Below are 23435 nucleotides of genomic sequence, written 5' to 3' on the forward strand. Positions count from 1 at the left end.
CGTATCCCAGGAAAGGAAAAACAAGATCCGCTGGGAAGAAGTCGTAGTCTTCTACAGGGCGGATGCCACAACCTTCGATGGTTAATTTACCATTTGCAAAGGGGGCATTAAAGGCGAGACGCCAAGGGTAACCCTGCTGCTGTACCGGACGGAATTAACTAGTCCGGCAAGTGACTCCTCCTGGGTTTTCAGTCTCTCAGCCAAAAGACTGAACATATTGATGCCTGATGTCTCAAGACTCGAAAAGTTTCTTTTCTCAAACATCGTCTCAAATTGGGAGTTAACCTGTTCAGATAACTTTTTCATTAGCAGCCAAGGCCTCAGGGTCAAATTCAGGTTTTTAGACCTGCTTGCAGTTGGGTCTCGGCCCCTTAGAAGGGGGAGTAGCCTTCTGGGAGGAAGTCGAAGGTTTGTGGGCCAACGAAAACCTGGCGGAACTGATCGGCATGGCAGGGATCTACGGGGGTTTGGACACTTTAGGTAAAGTCTTCGTCTTCATTAAGGACTTCAACTTGGGGATCACCAAGGAGAAGTGGGCCCAAGGGGTGGAGACTTAGAGAAATTTGGAAGGATGAATGACCAAGACGCAGGAGAACTAAAAGACATTGAATTTTTAAATCTACCTGCCTCACTCATCCGCCTTAGAGACTTCCTCCGGATCGATGGCCATTGGTTCGGCGTTGATATTGATGTTGGCCACTTTAGCCACTTCCCGCACAGTTCTTGTTGTTCCTCCTGCGGGACCTGGGTCTGAACCAATCCTGTTAATCAGGGCTCTGCCATCGGGGGCTACTGCTGCAGAGGACCTGGCCAGGGTACAGGACGTTACAAATGTCCTCTGCCAGTACATAGGGCGTCCCCTGACCAACGTTGCGACCGGCCTTTACGACAGATCTTCAAGGTAGAAGAGATGAGGCTTGGCGGGACCGAGGACCTGAAACCGGATATAATGTCAATATAAGGAATTGGCGTATAAATTCTTTCATTATAGAAGATGTACTTCAAAGTTGTTTGAAATATTCATGCTAGAGACTTCGTTTGTCAAAAGGTTAACGTGCGAATCATCAATCACGCTTGATAAAGTTTTAGCATATTGCATCGCAGCCATCTGGATGCCAGACGAGATGATCATCCACCCGGTTGCGCAGCTGGCATGTTACCTGCATGCTACGTGGCACAGGGTTGCAAACAGATAGGTGTTACAGCCATGGCTCCTGACAATGAACCACCTGTAAAGGAATTGATACATGAGTATCAAAGAGATAACGCGGAACAGCATCGCGGCTGTGGTAAAAGACTAAACTAATAAAAACTTAAAGTAATAAATATTACGGTGGAGTTGAGATTGGGGTAAACATAAGGTTAGGGCGGAACGTTCAGTACAATCTGAACAGGGAGGCCAAGCCTGAAGTCGATCACACCGAAATAATTCCGATGACGCCGGACGTCTCGAATGAAGGTAAACACAGAAATTCAACAACCTGGAGTTTTAGTCGCCGGAGCGGTTCTGGGACTGATTTCCCCGAACACAGCTCACGGAAACTACGTGAAAATTAACATTGAAAATAGCATTCAGCCCGCATCTCCACAATTCCGGCCAGAAAAGCAACGACGCTTATTTTTTGTTCCTATTTAGGAACTAAATGGCAGCTAACGATAGCTGCCGGAACGGATCGGATGGCGGAACGGCGGAGAAGCAGGGGCAGAGAAACTATGGCGACTGCAGTAACAGGTCAGGTGCCTAAACACCTTCTACGGTGAAGCGTCATCTCAACCGATAGGGGCAAATGAGCATTGCTCTTAAAATGCCCCCAAAGGAGAAGCCATGTTAGGGACCACGCTCTGATAAAATGGGAGTGAGATAAACATGAGAAGGCAAAATGAAAATATCCATAGCCCTAGCCTAACCTTGCAAGTTAACACCTGGCCAGGTAGGCTAGGGACACGCCAGAGAACGAGAAAGTGGGCACTAGCACCAAACCACACCTTCGAGATTTGATGAATCAAACTGGTCAGGGAGGACGGGTTGGCATCCAAAACTCGAACGAAAGGCCACCCAAGAAAACTTTACCTTACCAGGCTAATAAAAGCCAGGGTAGGAAGGAAATTTGCCAGCTAAGCCTACCTTCCGAGATTTGACAGAGTTAACTGCTGCAGGTAGGCTAACAAGATAACATTTTTCTACCAAATATCAGACAAAAGGAATATATGGATACATAATAAATTTGAAATGATATAATAACAAAATATTTTAAAAAAAACACGTCCTACATAAAGAACATGAAGGAAAGGATAGGCTAGGCCTCACTTTCCACTATTCTAAATGTAATAATAGATCTATCAGGCGTCCAGAACAGAGTGAAAATTGAAACTATCATTATTAAAGGGGAGCATATATAATAATCTTCAATCTTCCAAGATGAGAAGATATGAGAGCATTATGAGGCTTTTTGGGGACTACAGCCACGAACAGGTTTTTAAAAATGGCGGCTCGAGCTGACCAGGGTGATGTAAGTATTAGACGGGACATACTAGTCCAACCGAGTCCCAAACCAACAAAATTGAATACTCAACTTAGATGAAGATCGTCCTGATCAATCGAAGCCATAATGATAATCCAATAAGCCAAATGCTAAGGTAAAAAGAAGTAAAATAACACCAACGAAAATGTGTTAACAAGAAATTGTGCTATGAGAGGATGGGGTTCTGGTAGAAGTAGTAGTAGCGGCGGAGAGAAGGACAGCTGTATCGGCAACCTCAGGTATGAGAGGGGTTTTGGGAGAGAGAGAGATCTATTTGGGCTAAGCATCCGTGGTAGTGGCTTCCATCAAAGCTCAGATGACACCGACATCCTATAAGGATGACAGCTCCAGAGTGTAGTAACTCTGGCATCCTATTAGCTGTTATAGCTTTTTTCTCTGATATATCTAGCAAATATTTATACCAAAATGTGTGCTATTGGGACATTTCACACACAGGTCGATCCTTCAGGAGAAAAATAATAATAATAATAATAATAATAATAATAATAATAATAATAATAATAATAATAATAATAAAAATAAAACTGTAATTGCAAAATTGTATTATTTTGAACAAACAAATTCTTCCCTCGTCTTTTGTAAGAAGGAGGTGAAGGCAAAGCTGTCACATGTCATTTAACATGACAGAGAGGGGATGTTGCTAATCAGTGGTCAAATTTTTCTTGTAATTCTCTCTCTCTCTCTCTCTGTGTGTGTATGTGTGCGTGTGTCTACAGTAAAAATTTATAAAAATTTCACTCTCTTAAGTAAGGACAACTGTTACTCTCTCTCTCTCTCTCTCTCTCTTTATCTCTCTCTCTCTCTCTCTCTCTCTCTCTCTCTCTCGTTAAGTTAGCCAACCTACGTCAAATTACTTAGCACTGTTTTCTCTGTATGTCTTTAACTGTACAGTAGATAATTTTGAATTTATTTAATTTTACCTCAAACATTTTACAAACTGTAAATTATCGTTATAAAACATAGAGACATAGAGTATTTCAGAACATAGAGCAATTCAGAACATAGAAGGTGACAGAATAAAGTATTTTTAAAAATGAGGTTGAGAAGACTTTAAAAATAGATCGGTGGAATGGGGAGAGTCACACCATTTATTTCTTTTAAGGGTTAATGTATTGAGCTAACTTTTAAATGAAAATACAGTAACTTAATTTCATTTAACAAACGCTCTACTGGACGTATCATCGTCCACTAAAATTGTCTGTTGGGTGTCAAGTGGACGCATCAGTCACGTCAACACAAAAAATTTCAACCTTTGTGGTCAGTATTGACTCGATAAATGGTCGAAAAATGCAATTCTAAGCCTGAAAACGATTACATTCTAGTAATATTCAATCATGTACCTTCATTTTGCAACAAATTGGAAGTCTCTAGCACAATATTTCGATTTATGGTGAATTAAAAGAAAAACTTTTTTCATTTAAAACCACAGGATAAATCGGCCAAAAATTTCAGAAATTCTTTTGTCATTTTGTCAGTAATTTTGCACTGTTTTATATTAGCCGTTACATAAAGTTTTATATATGAAAATGTGCACAATTTCATGTAAAATACAGCAAAAATACAACCCATGGTTGTAGCTTTTATCAGTTTGGACAATATTTTCATAAATCACAATAACTGCCAAAATTTCAACCTTCGGTCTCCTTTGACTAAACCGAAATGGTAAAAATGCAATTGAAGCTAAAACTCTTACATTTAGTAATATTCAATCATTTACCTTCATTTTCCAACAAAATTGGAAGTCTCAGCACAATATTTCGATTTATCATGTGAATTTTTTGAAAAACTTTTTCCTTACATCCGCGCCAGAAATTCTTTATCTCACGTTGTCGTAATGTTTGCACCGTTTTATATTAGTCGTTACATAAAGTTTTTATATGGAAAGAGAATTATGCAATTTCATGTAGAATACAATAGAAAATAACTCATGGTTGTAGCTTTTATCAGTTTTGAAATATTTTCATATAAATCACAATAACTGCCAAAAATTTCAACCTTCGGTCAACTTTAACTCGACCAAAATGGTAAAAAAAATGCAATTATAAGCTAAAACTCTACATTTTAGTAATATTCAATCATGTACCTTCATTTTGCAACAAACTGGAAGCCTCTAGCACAATATTTCGATTTATGGTGAATTTCTGAAAAAACTTTTTCCCACGCTCATGCCGCTGATAACTCGGGCTGAAAATCTCAGAAATTCTTTGTCATTTTGTCGTAATGTTTGCATCGTTTTACATTAGTCGTTACATAAACCTTTATATATGAAAATATGCGCAATTTCATGTAGAATACAACAGCAAATAGCTCATGGTTGTAGCTTTTATCAGTTTTGAAATATTTTCATAAATCACGATAACTGCCAAAATTTCAACCTTCGTCAATTTTCTTTCGACCGAAATGGTAAAAAACGCAATTGTAAGCTAAAACTCATACATTCTAGTAATATTCAATCATTTACCTTTATTTTGCAATAAATTGGAAGTCTCTAGCACAATATTTCGATTTATGGTGAATTTTTGAAAAAATTTTTACGTCCATGTGGTACATCCGAACATCTCAGAAATTCTTTTCACACGTTGTCGTAATATTTGCACCATTTATATTAGTCGTTACATAAAGTTTTATATATGAAAATGTGTGCAATTTCATGTACAATACAACAGAAAATAACTCATGGTTGTAGCTTTATCAGTTTTGAAATATATTCATATAAATCACGATAAATAGAAAAAAATTCTACTTTTCGGTCAACTTTACCTAAACCGAAAATGGTCGAAAACTGCAATTGTAAGCTAAAACACTTACAGTCTAGTAATATTCAATCAATTAGCTTCATTTTTTCAAGAAACGGGAAGTCTCTAGCACAATATTTCAATTTATGGTGAATTTTTGAAAAACATTTTTAAATCATGGCGTTAGGAATTCATGCATCATTTTGTGATAATATTTTCTCTGTGTTGCTTTGATCGTTTTACAATTTGTTATATACCAAGATCATCGCAATTTAGTGTACAATACATAGAAAAAAAAATAACCAGTTAGCTCTAACCGTTTTGCTCACAGCACGATTTGTATAAAATAATATATGAAAAATTTTTTTTTGCGCTGTCATATATTTCAATATTTATATATGATAATGATATTTTTTTTCATTTCTGATGGTTGCATACTAAACTTCAGGCAATGACAAAAAAAAGGAGCCAAAAATGAACTCTTAATCTTAAAAACTAAGCATGCTGTGATTTTTGAAAAAACTTTTTTTCCCGCTTAGTGCTAACTCTCGAACGCCGCCGGCATACGGAAGACGTTTTTGTAAATAGAGGCTCGGCGTTTAAGGGTTAATAGTTAGTTTAATACTGAATTTCCATCTTTTGATATCTAACGTAAGAATAACTTTCTCTCTCTCTCTCTCTCCCCGTAATACATTCATAAATAATATAACTTGATATTTCAAGTAAGGACAATATCTCTCTCTCTCTCTCGTGTTATTCTCTCAGTCTCCGTAATAATTGACAAGTAATTTCACTCTCTTAAGTAAGGATAACCCTTATCTCTCTCTCTCTCTCTCTCTCTTGTTCATAGTTAGCGCTCACACATTTTTACAACTTATTAATTCTCTGCAATGCCTTTTACCTGTACAGTAGATAGTTTAAAATTGATCTAATTTGACCTGTATCGTCTCACTTTGTAAATAGCTAGTGTTGCAAACACGTTCTAAAACACAGAGACATAATAACTAAGAGTTTGTATTAGTCAAAATATAAACACTGTTTGTTCATGAAAAAGCATTTCAGAACAAAGAGAAAGCTGACAGAATAAAGTTGTTAAAAAAGGGTTGAGATGATTCTGAAAAAATAGATTGAGAGGTTGAGAGAGAGAGAGAGAGAGAGAGAGAGAGAAATTCTCTTCCAAATCTCAGTTTTTATTTCAACCATTTATTTCTCTTTTTTAAGGGTAATGTATTAAGCTAACTTTTAAATGAATTACAGTAACTTTAATTTCATTTAAAAGTTAACTTAATAATTTGGGAGCAAGATTAGGGTCATATTTAAGTGTTTAAACTCTAGAATAAGCATTTATTAGCATTTTTAGAGACCATGGAAAACTTACGCGAAAATTCACCCTGCACGAGGGGTTCTGGAACCTAACCTCATGTAATTTCGGAGTATGACTGTACTGCATATGCATAGAGTATACTTTATAGTGTAGGCTAAGCTACCATATATATATACATGGTACTGAATACCCTAGTGTAGGCTAGCTATATTCAAGATAAGTTTTTTCCAACAAACAATGGGTTTTTTGAAATCTAACCCCATCGTAAGTAGGATAATACCTGTACAAGCATTTTTTGAGATTTTTTGTGTTTGAACTATCAAAATAGGCAGTTCTGAGTGTTTTCAGAAGGGTTCTAAGTATTCTCAGATTTTAGCTATTTGTGGTGGGGGGGAGTGTGGTATGCATCCCCCGTGAATATGGGGAGTTTACTGTACTTCTGTCTTAACACCATCTCCAAAAGACTATCCACTTAGCTTGGTAGACTGCAGCAGAAGATCATCGCCTACATTTTGCAATAGCTTCTGCAGCCTTCCTTAAAAAACCTTTCGCTCTGTCAGAGTGAGAGTGGATAAGCCCAGGTGAAAATGTTGAAAATGAGGCTGTCTGAGAAGATTTCTCTTCTGAGGTAGAAGCCTTGGATCATCTACCAGTAGACTCAGAAAGTCCGGGAACCACACCTTGTGTGGCCAAAAGGGAGCCACTAGGGTCACTGAAGTGTTGCTGTGGGTGCTGAACTTCCTCAACACTTCTCTTACCATGCTGAAGGGAGGAAAGGTGCAGACATTGAGATCCGACTAATCTTGCAGCATGGCATCCATCGCCCAAGCTTGCAGATCTGGCATCGGGGAACAGTACAGAGGGAGACGATGGTTTCTTGATGTTGCAAACAGGTCAACCGACGGTTTTCCCCATTGCTTCCACAGGTCAGTGCACACCTGTGGACTGAATGTCCACTCCATCGGTAGAAGGTGTTTGCCGCGACTCAATTTGTTCGCAAGAACATTCATTTTGCCTTGGAAGAAGTACGTCAGAACAGTGGTCCTGTTGTTCTGTGCCCATAGAAGGAAGTCTTTGGCTGCTTCACACAGCGAAAAAGAGTGGGTCCCTCCTTGGTTCCTGATGTTGACCAGTGCAGTCATGCTGTCCGAATGGACCGCAACTGTCCTTTCGAAGGTATCTGTCACAAAGAACTGAAGGGCCAGGTGCATCGCCTTCAATTCTTTTACATTTATATGAAGATCTCTTTCTGTCGGAAGCCATAAACCCGACACCTCTAAGCCATTGAGAAGGGCTCCCCAACCCAACTGAGAACCCTTTGTTGGGACGGAAAAGCCTGAAAATTCAGAGAATCTATTACTATCCCAAAATACAGAATCGACTGTGTGGGGACTAACTGCAACTTCTTGAAGTTTACCAGCAATCCTAAGTCTTGTGCAAGCTGAAGAGTCTTCTGAAGGTCCTCCGTGCATTGGGCTTCTGAGGGGGAGCAAAGAAGCCAATTGTCCAGGTACAAATGCACGTTTATCCCTATGAGGTGTAACTACTTCCCTAATGGAGTGAGAACATGGGTAAAAAGTTGAGGGGCCATGGAGAGGCCGAAGCACAGGGCCCAAAACTGGAAGACCCTGTCCTCGAACACGAATCTCAGATACTTACTGTAATCTTAGTGAACTGGAACATGGAAGTACGTGTCCTGCATATCTATCGTCACCATCCAGTCTCCCTGATGGATGGCTGACAGGACCGAGTGATTCGTTTCCATTTTGAACTTCGTAGTTTGAATAAAGAAGTTCAGAGCACTGACATTCAGGACAGGCCTCCATCCCCCTGATGACTTGGGGACTACGAAGAGGCAATTGTAAAATCCCTGTGTGTGTGTGTGTCCTTGACTTCCTCCACTGCCGCTTCTCAAGCAGATCTGAAACTTCATGAGACAGGGCCGAAAACCTCTCTGAGCCTACAGAGTAGGCTGTCAACCTGATGGGAGAGGTTACTAAGGGAGGTTTCTCCCTGAAGGGGATTGTGTAGCCCTCCTTTAAGACTGGTAGCACCCATGGATCTGTTCTTCTTGTCTCCCACCTGCTCCAAAAATGAAGAAGCCTTGCTCCCACTGGGACATGGAGGACAGATAACTCACTTGTGAGAGACAGGTCTGTTGGAAAGCTTTTTGTTGGGTCGTACTGGACGCAAATTAGCTCTCGGACGGGACTGGAAGCGACCTCTGCTTCCTCGAAAGGGCTGTTGAGCCAAAAGAGAAGAAGTCCTGGTAGAAGGCACAGAAGCAGAAGAAGGATGTGCCAGGATCCTAGTCCTCTTGGCAGACTGAGTGAGCAGGACTTGGGTTGATTTCTTCTGCAATTCACCTGTCACTCATTCTAAGGTCTCTTGTGGAAACAAGCTGTTACTGTCTAAACAGCAGGAAAGAACGTTGAGAGGGAGTGACTCCCCTTAGAAGTGAACAAGCACCATAAATCTCGCTTCCTAAGAACACCAGTAGTAAAAATGGTGGCCAGCTCATGGGCGCCATCCCTCACTGCTCAACCCCTGCAGACCAGAACCCCCAATCTGAGGCAAAATTCTCCTGAGGTGACAAGCAGTCCTCGATCATCTTTGCTAACGCTCCTACGGTCCAATTGAGGAAACTCAGAACCTCGAAGACCTTACACATATCTTTCAACAGATGGTCTAACTCCGACATTGTAAACATAATCCTAGCAGAAGAGAAGGCTGATCGACGTGTAGCATCTATGAGACTAGGTAAATCCCCTTGAGAGGAGGCAGAAACTCCCAAGGACAGAGTAGCATACCACAGATACTTCTGTCATATTAGACGAGAAGGAGGCGAACAAAAGACTGCTTTACCCACGTCCCTCTTCTCTGACAGCTGTACGTCGATAAGTGCAAGTGATTTCCTGGATGAGGAAGAAGAACCATATGTGGCAACTTAGGAGCTCCTGTCGGTTGTTGCATCATAAACGCCGAACCTGGAGAGGATGGGGCGGCTGGAGAGAAGTAGTCTGGATAGCACACCAGGAAGAACCACAAAAGGGCCAAATAGTTCGACGTGGGAGCGTTGTCATCCACAGGTTCCTCCTCTCAGGAAATCAGGGACATCGGAGGATCCAAGGGAACCTGAGTCGCTGCAGCTAGTTTCTGTAACAGGTTCAAGATAATCTCCAAGTGGCACTGAATAGGAGCTAAGGAAGGATCCTCAACCACAGGAGGATCGGTACTAGATAAGCCAGGAACAGAGTCCCACCTGTGGCACCGGACGATTACTGGCGGGTGGACAAACATCAACACTGGCGCCCGCTAACACTGGATGCTCAGTCCCTGGGCGCCTGCTCACGGACCGACCAAACACAACAGGATCACTAAAATTAACACCTCTAATAGACAGATTGGATGCCTGCAACTCGGACACTGTGCGCCCATAGGATGGGTGCTCAACTGCTGGGCCCTAATATGATGGGCGCTCAGACACTTGATGTCCATATACTGAATGCTCAAGCAACACATGCACTGGGCGCCCATGAGCTGGAAGCGCGGACAATGGACGCAAATTAGAATGGCACTAAATTCTTGGACTCTGGGTGCTTGGACACTTTATGTCCGTACACTGGACTAACTAACAATTTCTTGGACACTTTGTGGTGCTCAGTGGACACCGAAAGGGAGAGAGAAGCCTGAAGAGACTCCCAAAAACTACAAGAGGGAAGGGGACTACGAGCCCTATCCAACGCTTGCTTACGAGCAGGGGAACGTCTTCTTCCATCGAGGCGCCAGGCCTTTTCAATTGTCTTGACACATTAGCAAAGTGCTGACTGTGCTTTTGAGCCCTATTAGTCTGAGTCACTGGAAGATAATGCATGCACATCTAAGTGGATGCATTTCCAACGTGGATCCTCTGAGTCCTGAGATATGTCGACAACAGGCTAGGATGAGGCAGCAACTACTCATGGGCAAACCCCTTGGACTGTCAGTTTCCTTCCTCCCAGGTGAGCAAGGGGAGTTTATTAGGGACCTTGGTCTAGGAGCATTGGTGGGACAAGTAGCTGCCCCCTCCATTGACATTGCACACGACACTGAACTGACACTGTTAAATCTGTCCATGAGGACACGCACTGAGTTCCCAATCTCGGAAACGGTGTTCACTAAAAAATCAAATTTCTTATTAACACGTGCTTCTAGGCTGGCAATGGCATTGGGTTCAGAGGAATGAGCGCCAGGGATCGGAGTTACAGGGAAAGTCGGAGGACTTGAGATAGGGGAAAAAGAGGTCAAAGGTGTTGCAGGTACAGGTAAATCAGCCACATCAACCTGCGGAGACAAAACCTGACTTGCAGAAGTCTTCGCTTCAGCCCTAGCAGTAGCTTTTCTAAGTCTGTCACGCCGGAACTTCTCTAAATATGCATGCAGAGTCTTCCACTTCCCCTTATCCCAGTCCTTACATTCGTCAAAGCAAAGTTCCAGCAAGCAAACTTGCTCCCTACACGAACTACATGCAGTGTGATTATCATATTTGGCTGAAGTCAACCTAGTCTTACAGTCTTTACTACAGTACCTGATGATATACAGGCTAGAATCTGACATGATTAGTCCAATCAAAAATAGTCCAAGTTAGGAAAGTCACAATAAAGAATCCTGAATTAGCTACGCTAATTAACAGTAACACGCTACCAAAAAGCACAGAGTACTTCATCAAATGAAGAATATCAGCAACCATCTAGTGAAAGCCAAAAAATTCAGAGCTGCCAATGACCAAGGGTTCAGCCACTGAGCGGTAGAAATGAATTGAGCTCTTTAGCTGTGTTGTACCTATCCTTCCCCGAAAGTGGGCAGAGCAGTATACCTACACCCAAAGCAAAAGAGTGCTACCACAAATTTTAAGCTGCCGTGTGAAGTAGAAACTAGTAGCTATGTAATTATTTGGTAAGTTACGTATATAAAATTTCATAGCCTGTAACTAACAGAGAAAGCAGACAAACTAGAGTGAAAATTACAGACCTACCCGAGGAAATTAAAATTTACAAGCATGAAAATATACAGTATACATGTCTGCAAGACATTTACAATAGAAAGACAAATTTCCTCATACTTGCCTTTACAACAACAATGTTGACGACTGAAAGACTGAATCTCATCCAGCTACTGTATGAATATACAAGCCCACACTGAACCATTAAATATGTAAATTATTTCATAGGCTGTCTGAAATTTATATGTTGCTAACCATGATGGCATTTTCACTATCTGGCAAGGAAATTTCTTTGCAAGATTTCAGTCAGCACACAAGATTAGAATTTATTAAGATATGATTGCGATATGGTCAAGATCAAACCACCATAACCTTTAAGCATATCAATGAAGGAAAATTAATTATGTGTATCCTTTCATTATTTGTTGTGATTTCAGATTATAAATTAATAAACTTGTAATCATAACAGAAAATTCATAACCAAACAGGCAAATATACAGAATTAAACCTACAGAGGGAAATCTCAAATTGCACTGCACAAATTTTCTTTACAAAACTCACCTTTTTTGCTTGTGACAGCTTTTTCAAGTCTTCCTTACATGTGGTGTTGAAATTCTCCAGCTCTACTATTCTATGTTCTGCTTCTCTTAGCTTGGCTTGATGACTTACAACCTCTTCTTCAGTACTTCTAAGTTCACCAGACTTCTTTTCTAATTCATTCTTAGCATTCGCTAAATCTACTTGCTTTTTTTCCATTTCTCTTTCTAATGATAAAATTTGGCATTTTAAAGCTTCAACCTGAGGAGCATAATACAAAATTTACACTTGTGGAACAGATAATATACATAATGCACAGACCCTACAGAGATAAGGTTATGATACACTCATAAGAATATTCCAGGCAAAATTCTAGATAAAAACTATTTTATGGGAAGCTACTGTACATAACTACATCATACATATGAAAATTCATTTACAAAAAATATGTCCAAGTATGGAAAACATTGCAGTCTTGAAAATAAGTGAATGATGACTTTCTTCACAAGAAACCAGGCGGAAGCGATAAAGCATATCCATCAAAAACACTGTATGTACAGTTGGCCTACACCTTATATGGAATTCACTGCAAAAGTCTGGGAACATGTGACAGGAGAATATTAAACAACACTCAAGTTCAAACTGCCAAGCAAGATTTTTCTGTGCTCATCAAACCCATCAAGAACACCATGAATATAATGGAAACATTTTTGCATAATGCATAAAATCTTAATGATCAAATGTTTCCATTACCACTTTCCTTATACTAAGCTGTTTTATAATCTCTAACTTGAAATGCCAGGGGAAGCAGTATTACATAACAGCAGATGCCATGCTTTCTTGACTATGCCTATTACATCATGAAAATTCCCACAGGAGAGAGAAAATTAATTCATGTTGTTATATTACAGTGAATGCAAGGATTGCCAAGTTAAATTTACTATTACATAATGAAAATCCACGGAGAGAAAATGAAACTCCAGGTATCACAGTCATATAAGGGCAAATGCCATGCTTAGTTCATTAGTTAAACTTGACAAAGTGAGTGGGAGAGGAACAAATTCATATTTCCTCTCTAATCATTATCATCATTATCATTCATATTGTTTTTGATTGATGCCACATAACCTAAAATCTATTTCTCAGGTCATTAATATAAACAAATGAAAGCAATCTTGAATAAAAAGAAATGTTTGGTGGTTGTCTTGTTGCTAGTGCTATGATGTACAGCCATTTTTTTTTATTTTTTAAACAAGACAGAATAAAAACTATATTTGCATGCCATTTACATTGTTTTAGGTATTACAGCATAAACAATCCAGAAATCACTCATAGTAATCATTGTATACAAGAGGATTTGCACAGGTTATGTACATGTATACAAATATTTTGTAGTACAGGAATTTGAATAATGCATAATTGCAGAATCACACAAGAGGTCTAGCAAATCCCAGAGCAATTAAAAGACCAGACTTTAAATGAACTAATTATATAGATAATCATTTATATGGTATAACTAACTTCAAGAAATAATCCATAATCTAAAGGGATTTTCTACCTCAGGCTTATCTAAAATGTCATCGACAGTGGCTAGTATGTATCATCTTTCACATTACTAAATCTGACCACATATCCCCTTTTAAAAATAATGTATATTATTATCAATCAATTAGTTTAAAAATAATGTATCTTTTTATTAATCAATTAGCGACAACTGTCTCAGTACGCGTATAGTAATTATGTTCAGATATACACCTCATGGCAAAGCATCTAGAAAGGTAGTACCATGATACAACAAGCTAAAATACTGTATATACTATCAACCCAGCAGCAATATAAAATGGGATCTTAGCACCCACATTTTTTTTGTAAGCTTAATTTTGCCTGACATCTCTTGGCTGAATTCATCTTCTTTCTTGGTCAGTCAGTGATAAAATCTGTGCTTCTTATTGCTTAGTACTTAATTTATCTCCATGGCCACATTTTCTTGAATAATTTTGTCCTCATGACAACAAACTTCGAATTTCCTACTGTGGCACAAGTTGATGATCATACTTTTCCACTAAAACTGCTTAAGCAGTGTGCATTCAGCTGCCATTAATAAACACCACACAAACAGTATGAAATACTGGTTTAGCTGACCCTACTATTTCTATTTTCTTCAGCTGGAGATTCAAATATGATAGATTACTTTCCCTTAGCTAGCCACTTCACTCATATTTCATTTTATGACTTCCTACTCAAATGGTAGTTATCCAGCACACCGTTTTGCTTCTCATGCTAATAGACTATACAATCCACATCACCTCTATGGAAACTCATTTTCTTATTTCATTAAATACATATATTTTGTAAATTATTTCCTATATAGCTTTAATCAATTTCTTGTCTGAATTACAGGTAGCAGTAATGAAATATAATCTTTGGAATCAGGCAATTATATTCTATAAAAATTCAACATGATTTCCAGTGTTGGAATCCAATATAAGAGGCTTGTTGCCGAGGAAGCTGATAAACTTTATTTACAGTATTTACTAATGGACTGGATCCTAATTTGCCCAGAATATTGTCACATACCGCTAAATGACAGTAGGAGAACCATCTGGCCCACTGTCTTATGGTAACCCTTATACTGCCAATGATGAAGAAGAAGAAGGACAATTTAGATAAAACCCTGAGTCTTCCCAGAAATCCCTGTGCCAAAGACAAGCTAATCTTTGGTTTTATTAGCTTGCTTGCACCTACAGCCCTTTTCAATAAAAACGGGGTAAGGTTCCTGGAACCAGTTACTAAATCTCAATGTTCTTACCGAATAAAGTTCCTTTTCATAAGATCCTAAAATGTAATTCAGTTATATACTGTCTAGACTAAACACAATTTAGAATTTATATACTGTCTAGACTAAACAATTTAGAAGTTTCAAAATAATAATAACAATCCCTAATAAATTAACTCTGGGAAATTTCAAACATGTTGACTTGATATAACGGAACAAATTTTCATGCAAGTCTACTTGCAGAAAATGCATGCAAAGCTCCAGTGGTTCACAGCAAAGCAATGGGAGATGAGCATGATCATTAAGAGTCAAAAACTTCAAGAAAAATTTCAAAGATTTACAACAAACTATAAACTTTGCTAAGCTATGGGGTCTCGTCCTGCATGTTTTTCCTGACTAACAATCTTCCTTACTTTATGAGGCAGGTCTTTTGCTTTGCCCGTGGTTATGTCCCACATTAGGTTGCTTGGTTAATGGCCTTAGCATTTAGAAAAATATAGCAACTTCTTGTCTAATTTGTTTGCAAAAGTTGAGCCTCATCCTTATTAAATACATACAATGCTGTTAGTACCATCAAACCAAGCTTATGGCCAACATCATTTCCCTAACAGCCTACCTCTTTTTTAACAGTGGCAACGGCAATACCAGATGTGTACTCAAGACTCTCTTTTTCAGCTTGAATTTTATCCTTCTCCATGGTACGTACATGGACCTCCTGCCAAGCACCTTCAACTTCTCCCTGCAATTTACATATATTATTAATTGTGGTACAGAAAGGGCAATCTATGCACCAGAACTCATAACCGGCTGTGGTTAATTTGCTAGCAGTGGCGTCAAAGCAGGGAACCAATGACTTCTAAACAATATCTATACAGTATTATGAAAGATTATTCCCACTGAGTAACATTAAGTGTTTGAACATAATTTTAATTACTAACAAGATTATCAACAGGTATATTCAAACTTTACTTCACCTATTTTGAGTAACCTGCTTATGGAATACAGCCTGATTTTTTATATATTTCTGAATTGAATTTGGTAGGGTGTAAAAGATATTTACCTGGCCTACCCTGAGGACCATGATTTCAAAACAATCTGAACAGCTCACAATGAACCATAAACATTAATATGAGTGGGAAAATGATGGATGATTATTTATTTTAGGTGATTATAATGATTATTACTATCAGTATAATAAATATCTTAACTTTTATAATTATTTTTATGATTATTATCAGTATAATAAATATCATAAATAAAATGAAAATTTTTTAAAGTAAATTGTATTTTTCATAATTACAGTATACAAACCTGACGTCCTTTACACTAGGAATTACTTACGGCACAGATGGATACGGCTGTTAAAACTCTTGGACAAGGTGGTCAGGCAGTAACTACCATCTGGTATGTGGAAATTCCTGCCTGCCCGGATGCAAACATTCCAGTTTGCCTTTTGGCCCAGGTTTCAGATTGAGGGGTGGCATGAGGTGGGCATAAAAATGTAATGTAAAGGACCTCAGGTTTGTACTGTATATGTAGTTAGGAAAAATACAATTTACTTTAAAAAATTGTGATTTGTTCCTACACAATATACAAACCATAGGTCCTTTACATTAGGAAGACTCACTAATTGGAGGGAGGAATCTGATTGAGTCTCTTTGAACTGACTGGAGTTCTGTACACCTGGGTTACTCCTCCTGGTCGAATGAGAGAGGGGTATCGTGCCTATGACATATTGACTGGAGTATAGGAACTATTCTGGCTTGTTCAGAATAAGTATAACATTTAAATTTAAAGTGATCATATAGCCTAAACAGTTTGAAATGTACAAAACCTGATTGTGCCTTAGTTTTATCTTTATGACCCAGGTTACTTCTACTATATTATTCTAACTAACAATCAAAACCATATTGCGTTGTGTATATCATCTAAGACAGAAATGATACAAACTTACTGTTACTGTAGTTCAAATGGCACATTCGAAATTTCTAGCCTGAATTGAGTTTGGGATTGGCATGAGCACAATCTCTACTTCGTAACCCTCATCAAAGCACAATCAAGAAATTGTTCTTACATTTAGATATGCATATCTCTCTAAAGGAAATCTCCCTAAATGAACTTGAAGATGAAAAGAATACTGAAGTGAATTTGAAGCCACCAACAACTATGGTTGAATCTGGGTCCTTCCAGGTACAGCTACACTGCAAAGCTGTAACGAGACTGACTTGAAGTCAGTCTGGTTGCAGCTTTGACTATCGCATGACTAGCACGGAGGCGTTCGACTAATAACCGAACCAACAAACAGCTGATGAAGCGATACTTAAGTATTATTACCGTATACAGGCAGTCCTCGGTTTTGACGGGGTTCCGTTTTTCGCAAAACGTCGTAAAAATCGAAAAATCGGTGTCTCAAAAATCCTAAGAAATCCTTACTTTAATACTTTGTGTGTATTGAAAGCGATGTAAACTGCATTTTTATTGAGTTTTTCATAAAAAACCTCCAAATTTTGATTATTCTGCCATTTTGGAGCCATATTTCTTCCGTTGGATTGGTGTATGATGTGTCGTAACCCCGGAACATGCGTCGTAAACCAGGAAATAATTTCTGGTGAATATATTTGAAAAGCGTCGTAACCTCAGAATGTCATAAGCCGGACCCGTCGTAAACCGGGGACTGCCTACTTACAATTAAATACATGAAACAGCCAAACACAATGCTTTTCACAACTAAATACAAACACAACAAAACATAATATCCTTCTTCTACATAATATGCATTTCCACTTTCATGTGAATTTAGGAAGAATACATAAAACTACACCAGAACTTGTGAAAAAGTACAATCTCACTTGTCGAAGTTTCGACATACTCCCCCACAAAAAAAACTTATGCCTACATTATTTACAATAGCCCTGTTCTTATCAATGCCTTTCTGTCTTCTGCAGCTATTTGAGCAGTCTTTCTGCTTCAGGCAGTGCTTGACTGAATGCCTTCTGTCACAGGATTAATTTCCCTTATCTCCTGCCACAGCTCTAAGGGGTATAACTTAATTATGGGTCTCATCAGCTGGCCATGGGCCGTTCACCTAGTAGCCCTCTTGGGACCTTGTCTGCCCCATATGTAATTTCGATCACTTAGCCCAACTTCCTCTGCTCCTTGGCCTCGTCAAGAATGAGAACTACTTCCCCTATCCTGCCCAAGAGCCATGCATCATTCCTACTCGATGGTATCTCTTAATGTTGTTAATACTCTCTCATCTTTTCCACAGGTTGTCGCACAACCTAGATACATACAGGAATCTTTTCTCGGTGAACTCTCTCCATCCATAGGTAGGGTCATCAGAGATCTCTTCCCAATTCACTGCTCCTCTTGGGAAGGACTTACGCTTTCTTCCAAGACTCAAATGGTTAGGGGTTAAAATTTCCAATTGATTCAAATCTCCAGGCATGTAGCAATGGTCTATCATTGATAATTCCTTCTAGTTCTACCAGTATACTGGTCAGTTCTTCAAAACTGTAAAGGCTTGGCCTCGATCTTTTAAGCATGACTTAAGAAGTCCTATCAGCCTTTCCCATACAGCACCAAAGAACAGTGCTCTCGCTGGAATGAACTTCAGTTACACTTCTATATCTAACAGATGTTCCTTTTTACCTGGGATTCTCCGACATGGTCTTAATATATTCTGATGCTGCTACAAATGTGGTGGTGCTGTCTTCCAACATGAGTGCTGGGAAACTACTTTCTGCTGCACAACTTTCTAAAATTCATGAGGAATGGGTCACAGGACTCGATATTTACTAACTCTACATGTAAGCCTCTGGTTATTGGGCATGTAAATAAGATGATATGCCTTCTCAGGGCTCTGTCCCTTTTCCTTAACCCATAATGCATCGATTGTAGTCCATGCCTGTAGTATTAAAGGTTGCTTACATTGCACCCTGAACTCAGGTAATGGAGGAACTATCTTGGGCCTATCGGCCTCCCTGTGTTCTCCTACAAATAACACAAAGGTAATATACTCTTAGTTGGTTGTCTTATCTGCAGGATCCAGAACTCCTGCCTGACACTTCACCACAGTTGCATTTCGCCCAATGAGGCATTAGCATCATGATGTTCTTTAATAATTACCCGGTAACATAGCAACTCTTTGACAGTAGTATAGAAACTTAGCAGCTTTGGGTAACTGTGTGTGTTCTAGTCTACCCTTGCACCTTATTACCCCATTGTCCAGGTAAAGGTTCAGCTGGTGTGTGAGAGTTAGTTTTGGTTTTCTTACCCCCTTCAAGAAACTCGTACTCCTCTTGGAAAAATTCCTTTTGCATGAGGGCAATAGAACTTATTCCTTGCCTCTTGGAGTTCTTCCAAGGTCAATTCACCATGTTTCTTCATACTGGTTAAACTCCTACAATTATTAAAAAATCGTGTGATCCACGCTGTGGTCCTGTAGACCTTTTTAACCCTACTGAATCTTTCCCAATTCAGCAAGTGAGTACCACCATTCAAGTTGCCCCCACAGTACTGACCAAAATGTTCGCCCCTACCTAAACAAGTGATCCACCAACCCATGACTTATCTATTTGGCCAAGAGGAATTTTTAACCAAGGGGTTCCTTTCACCAGAAAGAACTATCCAAGATCATTTCTGTCCTTTTTCCACATAGATCAACCAGTCACTGGGATTATCATCCGTGGCATACAGGACAAGACTGCCTCTGGAATTAAAGAGTTTATTTCCTGTACTCTATTTCTCACAAATACAGGAGAACACTTTTCGATACTAGCCAGCTTAGGGAGACTTTTACTGTCTGACCAAACAAACAGTTCAACAAACTCATCCTTCTCAAAGGATTCTTTCAATAAATTTGACAATTCTTGCTGCAACAACAATTGAGATCAAATGTTAGACATCTGGACCTTTTCCGAATGAGTGAAGAATCGTTTCGTTTGAAAAAACAGGCTGGGAAGAATCTAAAGTCTGAGGCATTAAGATAAAGACCCAAAAAGGGTTTCCCTTATTGTTAGGTCTCCTTCCTCCCCTTGCTAGAGGGAAGGAGTGGGATTGTTTCTATGATTCTGGAGAGAAAAACAGAACGGGTGCTCAATGTGTAGAGCTTTTTCGCATCAGGCGCCAGTTCCAGCAAGTGTCTGCACGAGTCCATTCTCAGCCCAAAGAAAAGAGAGGAAGTAGGAAGAGGAGGAGGAGGAGGAGAGGCCAGTCACTCTCGGAATCCTTCTCTCACTTCAGAACCATACACCTTAGCAAGATGCTACCTGTCCTCTTAAAGGAGCTGGGTAAGAAAACACAACTTGCTGAGCAGCCATCACAGGACCAAGGAAAAAAGGTTCCAAGGGCCGTGGGAAAGACCCAAAGGTAGAAGACATAAATGTCTAATGAGACCATCTTGCTTCCAGACTGACAGAATCTTCTGGAATTCGAGGGATGGACCGGGCCATTGACTTCATGAGCTCTCAGGCGGAGTATACAGGTGTTGTCGTTGCCAGCTGTAGAGTACAGCCTTCTGATCGCCTCAAGAAGCCAGAAGAAAGGCGTGTCCTTAGATACTTCTTCCTTGGGAGAGTCAGTACTAGTGAAAAAGTTGACGACATCCAGGTTAGGGATGCTGAGCATTCGGAAAGTACTGCAGCACCTAGCAGGGCAAAGTAGGAATTGGATCTGGGTAATCAATTACAAAGTCCAGAGGAGGGAGATCAAGGACTCACACCTGGCAGAGATGCCGACGGATTTGGAGTCCGCTATGACATCTGAGATGGAGTCAATGCATTGACCTCCATCCTGTAGAGTCCATGAAGATTGTCCATCCCTCACGCCAAGGCCAGGTGAGACGCAGAGATGTTCTTCAGAGGCAGACCTCTGTCTGATGAGAATGCCATCCCTCTGCCCTCTTCCCAATGGAAAGAGGTTGAAAGAGACACATGTATGCACACTTTCTAGGAGAATGAGGAAGGCTGGTGTTCTGAGGCCTTGGAACCTGAGACTTCTTAGGGACTGAGGAAGGGCTGAAGCTGCCATTGTCAGGAGGACAAGGCAATTGCCCCAAACGTTCCTTGACTCTCTGTGAAAGGAACAGAAACAAGTGAGGTCTGTTTCCTGAGGAATGTGATGACTGGGACTTACTAGACTGGAGATTGGAATCAGGACAGAGACCTCTCTTTGGGAATGATTGCATCTGAGAAGGCAAGCCTTGAAAAAGTGAAGGATCACAGGTTTATCAGACTACTACCTGGAGGAACACCATAGCAGTGTCCTTCAGGTTCGCTGTCTCCTATTGCGAGAGGGAACATCCTGTAGCAGAGAAACAGCGAGAGATCCAAGTCCAATTAGCTAGAGCCAGGACAATCTGCTAGTTGGCATAAGACCCCTCTGAGGCAGAAAATTGCTTCTGTCGGGAAGAGGAAGGAGAAGGAGCTTGATTGGGTGGCTCGACCAAAATGAACTCCCCTTGTCCAGGAAAAAACATTCCTCTGGTCAAGAAAGCCCTTATAGCAAGCAAGGGCTGTGGCAGCTAACAAACCCTGCAAAGGGCAGTGAAGAGTATTCAGGGGATGCTGTGGTCTTCTCCGTAAGATCATTGTGCTGACGAATCAGTGTGAAGATCTCTGCTAAAAAAAACCAAGGGTGTCTGCAACCCAAAGTAAGACCCTCAAGTCCTCCTGGGGGCACAACACTCCGATCTCTTCTTCTTGGAGGATAAACTCACAGAACCAGAAAACCATCTTCGACTACTCGGATGGCCCATGGTGAGCTGATCCAAGAACTGAGCCTGGGATGTAGATCCTTGTAGCAGAACTCCAATAAGAAACATAACTTGTCAGAGTCCTCTCTGTCCGACTCACATCCTGGCAGCAACTTAAAGGGTTTGAGGGGAGAGGAGAGGAGGAGAAAAAGCACACTTACCTGTCCAGCAGGAGAGGCCGCCCGCGGGCAATCATCAACCAGAGGTGATGGCGGCAGCACAGAGGAAGTAGGCGTAATCACCGCGACAAGCGCTAACCTGAAGAAAGAAAGTTCACTTGAGCTGAGTCTTCTGAAAGAAGGAGAACCTTCACAGCATTTGATTCGCCAAACCCGAGTGAGCGAGCCAATCATGTAGACGTGATTGGGGGCTGGGCGCGCAAGCCAAAGCGCAGAAGCCAAACTAGCCAAGCTGATCACATAAACTCAATCAAGGGCCAGGCGAGCAAGCCGAGTGATCAAGCCAGTCTCATAACACAACCAGGGGCTGGGTGGCAGGCCTGGCCAGCGAGCTGAGCCACCTGAATCGATCACATAAACGTGGTCGTTGGCTGGCCAAACAAGCAGGGCTGAGCCGAACCCGAAGCTGGGAAAGCTCGGCTGTGAACTGCGCTGTCCTCAAGACATGCTTTAATCTCCTCTGAGGCGACCCCTGAGGAAGGATTAAAGGGGATTCTTGTCTGCTAACCTGAGTGCTTGAATCAAGGGTCTGAGACACAGGTTTGAACTGATCGAGCACTCAAAACAAAGCAGGCAGGCAGAGTTGAAACATCTGAATATTTCGACACTTTCTTCTCGTCCTGTGCCTAAACCAGACTGGAGAGAAATCCCTATCACTGGTTTGGGGTGCAAAGAGATTCCATAGATTCCTGGACACTCAACGACTTGCTAGTCTGAGCTCTGCAATCCCAAGTGTCTGACTCTCGAGATTCCACTGAGTCCGAGTGCTTGGTGAGACTCCCAAATCTCATAAGAACAATCATCGGGTAGCTCTCTCGGCTTCCAAAGAAAATTGAGGAGGACAGACACAGAATCAGTCTTAGATGCAGACTTCTAAGAACTGGAATCGATGAGCGATGGCTTTGAAAGGTTGTGCAATTACTTGGTAAATACAGAATATTACATGTAAATAAATTGTTTGGTTTGCATTACATCTATGGTGCCAGTTTTCACGAGTCCCAAGAAGAACAGGACATCTTGAGAGAGTTACTCTGATCTCACATTTTCTTTGACAATATGACTAGAGAGAAGAGGATATTTTAGTGGGTGACAAAAGTATATCAATGATTTTGAACTAAACGGTACTAGAAAATTTTGTTCAAGTTTTGTGAGTTTGTCACTCAGCGCCCGCCTGGCGATGAACAAAGTTGTTAATAAACCCCTCTATAAATTATTTTGAGCAATACACTTCAAAAATATGTTTATTTAGGCATAAAGCACCCTGAAAATTGTCAATAACTCAATTTTGATAATTCCTTGAAATTCAAAGATCGGCAAACCCTTTAAGTTGAGCTCCTGAGTAGTAGCCACATCAATGTTTACAATGACTCCTACAAGTACTTAAATAAAAGTCCAATTTTCTTCTTCCCCGAACTGGATCTTTGGATCCCAACTTAAAAGAGAACTGTACTCAATTCTTCAGCAATAAACAGCATTCCCGGATCTTTAATTTTCCCCCTTTGCACTAAAAGTTAACAGTCAAGAGGTGGTCTCCAGGAATGAAATCTCAGAAATTAGAGCAAGTAAGGTTCTGATAAAAACTCAATGAGCGTAACCTTTTGACTTG

At 40.3% G+C, this 23435-nt stretch overlaps 1 protein-coding gene across 5 annotated transcripts in view; it reads right to left on the reverse strand.

Moving 5' to 3' along the window:
- The window catches only part of LOC136843657 (putative leucine-rich repeat-containing protein DDB_G0290503), a 281229-nt gene that overhangs the window by 125297 nt on the left and 132497 nt on the right, over positions 1–23435 (reverse strand). For all 5 annotated transcript variants that reach the window (XM_067112208.1, XM_067112210.1, XM_067112212.1 and 2 more), the window contains 2 exons: positions 15513–15635; positions 12145–12381 (listed from right to left, as the gene is read on the reverse strand). In XM_067112208.1, coding sequence (XP_066968309.1) covers positions 12145–12381; positions 15513–15635 — 360 coding nt within the window. The remainder of the gene's footprint in view (positions 1–12144; positions 12382–15512; positions 15636–23435) is intronic.

This window comes from Macrobrachium rosenbergii, chromosome 12 (assembly GCF_040412425.1).
Source record: "Macrobrachium rosenbergii isolate ZJJX-2024 chromosome 12, ASM4041242v1, whole genome shotgun sequence".
Classification (NCBI taxonomy): Eukaryota; Metazoa; Arthropoda; class Malacostraca; order Decapoda; family Palaemonidae; genus Macrobrachium; species Macrobrachium rosenbergii.